At 48.6% G+C, this 2,544-nt stretch overlaps 1 protein-coding gene across 1 annotated transcript; it reads right to left on the bottom strand.

The window, feature by feature from the left end:
• Positions 1-232: 232 nt before the first annotated feature.
• Positions 233-2,285, bottom strand: LAJ45_06491 (uncharacterized protein; the record flags this gene model as incomplete). The annotated part of the gene is made up of 2 exons (XM_046116055.1): positions 233-2,000; positions 2,059-2,285. The coding sequence occupies 2 exons, from the start codon at positions 2,283-2,285 to the stop codon at positions 233-235; spliced, it is 1,995 nt and encodes a 664-aa protein (XP_045970716.1).
• Positions 2,286-2,544: the final 259 nt, after the last annotated feature.

Genomic DNA, 2,544 nt, shown 5'->3' with positions numbered 1-2,544 from the left:
GAAATAACCAGACCAGATATAACAAACCAGAAAAACAACGGGATATCAAACAAAGGAAAGATAAGCAAACACCCAAAGAAGACAGCCCAAAAGAAATCGATATAAATCAAAAATGCAATAAATTTCGATATTATCGATGATATACGAATTTCCACCACAAACGTAACCGTTAAATTCCGGGAAATAAACAAAAATACAGTTCGCACACAAGTAATTACCATGATCGTATAATTTAATCTTCGCCAGGGAGTCTTCGCACAATCTCAACACCATCCGCACGACGGTAGCTCATCTTCAGCTTACCAAGGTCATAAGCATCGTCATCAGCTTCGGTAGGAATTTGAGCGTAAGATGGCTCGCTTCCATACACCGCAGAGTTGGTGGAAGGCCGTGCATGATTCTGCATGGATCCTTCGACGTGTTGGTTGTTGAAGACCCGTCCCCATGGTCTCTTGGTACCCCTGTCGTCCGGCTTGGTGCTGGACGAGTTTTGCCATGAATCGCTTGAAGGTGTGGGTGGAGAAGGATACTTCTGTTCTGGGTAGTATGTTGGGAACTGGTTCGGATTGGGCGGTGCTGGGGGCTGAGCCATGTGTGGTGGTGGTGGTGCCCTCTGTTGCTGTATTGCTCCGTTTTGGGATGGGTAAATGCCCGGAGATTGCAAAGCAGATGGAGCTGACGAGTTTGGTGTTGTGGGTTGGTTGCTCCTCCACTTGGGTTCCAAAGCAGGAAGACGGAGAGGTGGTAGGTTGTTTGATACTGAAGATGGTGGGGCCTGTGATTGAGGCTGGTAGTGCTGAGGAGGTGGTGCTTGGTACGGTTGTTGTTGTTGCTGTTGTTGCTGGTGGTGGCCGTATCCATTCTCCATGTATGAAGGTCCAACGGAAGGTGTGTTGGGCCTGTACTGTTGTTGGTGGTAGACGGGGTCTGAATCTCTTCTGCTGTTGCGGTAATCTACAGATTCGCGTCTTACATTGTGACCGTTGGGCTGCTGCATCTGCTGACCTTGCATGGAAATAGAGTTCTCCCTAGATTGGTATGCAGAAGGTGGTGGACCATATGCACTCTGTTGCGGGCGAGGAGATGGCGCCAAGTGAGGAGATGGGTGATGCTGGGCAACAGGCGCATGAGGCTGCGAGTACGGACGTCCAATTTGCCCATAGATCTCTTGTGAAGGATGCTGTGGCGGTGCAGGCGGTGGATGAGAATGGGCGCCGAACGACAAGTGGTGGTTGGCACTCTGTTGTGGAGGTCCAGAAGGAGGTCCAAATTGTGAACGGTTCTGGCTGGGAGCCACATATCCGTTATCGTATCTCTGTGGCTGAGCAATCTGTTCTGACACCACTGAAGAGACCGAGGCGTCAGAGCCACTTCTTCCCCTTCCTCCAATGGAGTTTGTCCTTTGCATTGGGTGTGGCGTTGGCTGGTGGTACTGTGGATCATGTTGAGGCCTGATTGATTCATTCATATTGTACTGCTCAGGTGTCGCTCCTCTTCTAGCAGCCCTTATCATTGCAGTCTCATCCATGCGGTCCTCACTATCTCTGCCCTGTCTATCACTTCTCCGTCTCATCCTCACATCACGGCGAATGCGAACACGGCAACCCTGTTCGGCTACAATCCTGGACAAAGCAGTACTTTCCGCCAAACCAGGGAACTTTTTGGCAGAGAAAACAGTGAAGGCCTTAGATTTAACATCCAGTCTGTGTGTGGCCCATTCCCTTGGCTCCAATGAATCTGATGGGATTGGGAAAATTTCGTCTTTAGTTTCTTCGTAAAGAGCAAATCTAAGCCTGTACTTTCCTTCATGGCGAACAGACAAATCTGGGAAGATGAAATACCCCGCTGGGTTGGGACGATCCAGATAGGCCATTCCAGAAACTGGGACACCAGTGAGAACCGGAGCAGGTGCCGGTGCCGGCATCCCTCTTCCTTGGGCAATCGGTCTGGCCTGTTCAAGAGTTGCGAAAAGGAAGAAGTTGGAGTTATGCGAAAACGTCCTAAATTTCTGTCAGACAAAATATTATAATATTTTAAAAGCTCTCGGTCACAACTTACACATCAGTCTTCTCTGCGCCCTGGAATAATCTAAGCTCAACAACTGGTGGTGGATCGACTGGTCGACGATCCGCATGAGACTTTGCTCCCATTCCACAAGCCCTTGCTCTCTCGGGCTGTTGGAGCACCTGCATGCGATACTCCAATCTACTACCATCTTGTAGCGTCCTGTGGAAGACGGCAACGGTCTCTGGGACCTCCAGGAGGCTGAGAGGTTTGGCGCTCATGTTGAAAAAAAAGGATGTTTGGAAATCTTAAAACGAATGTACTAATTACGAGTCAAACTAAGCTGATTTTGAGCACAATAGTAAGTATATAGACGCTTAAAAAGAGCAAAGGATTAAAGGCTGTGGAGGCGAATCCGACAAGCTTAGAACGAATGGATTAAATATAAGTGAATCCTGGGGTATATGATTTTATATAAATGGGCAGTTCAAGAGATTGGACCTGAGAGACGCCATGACTTTTCAAGGAGATGAGGAAGCA

The sequence above is a fragment of the Morchella importuna genome (assembly GCF_003444635.1).
Source record: "Morchella importuna strain M04M26 chromosome Unknown Morimp01GS019, whole genome shotgun sequence".
NCBI classification, from domain to species: domain Eukaryota; kingdom Fungi; phylum Ascomycota; class Pezizomycetes; order Pezizales; family Morchellaceae; genus Morchella; species Morchella importuna.
The sequence above is the reverse complement of the archived record's forward strand: the minus strand, read 5'-3'. Positions and strand labels throughout refer to the sequence as shown.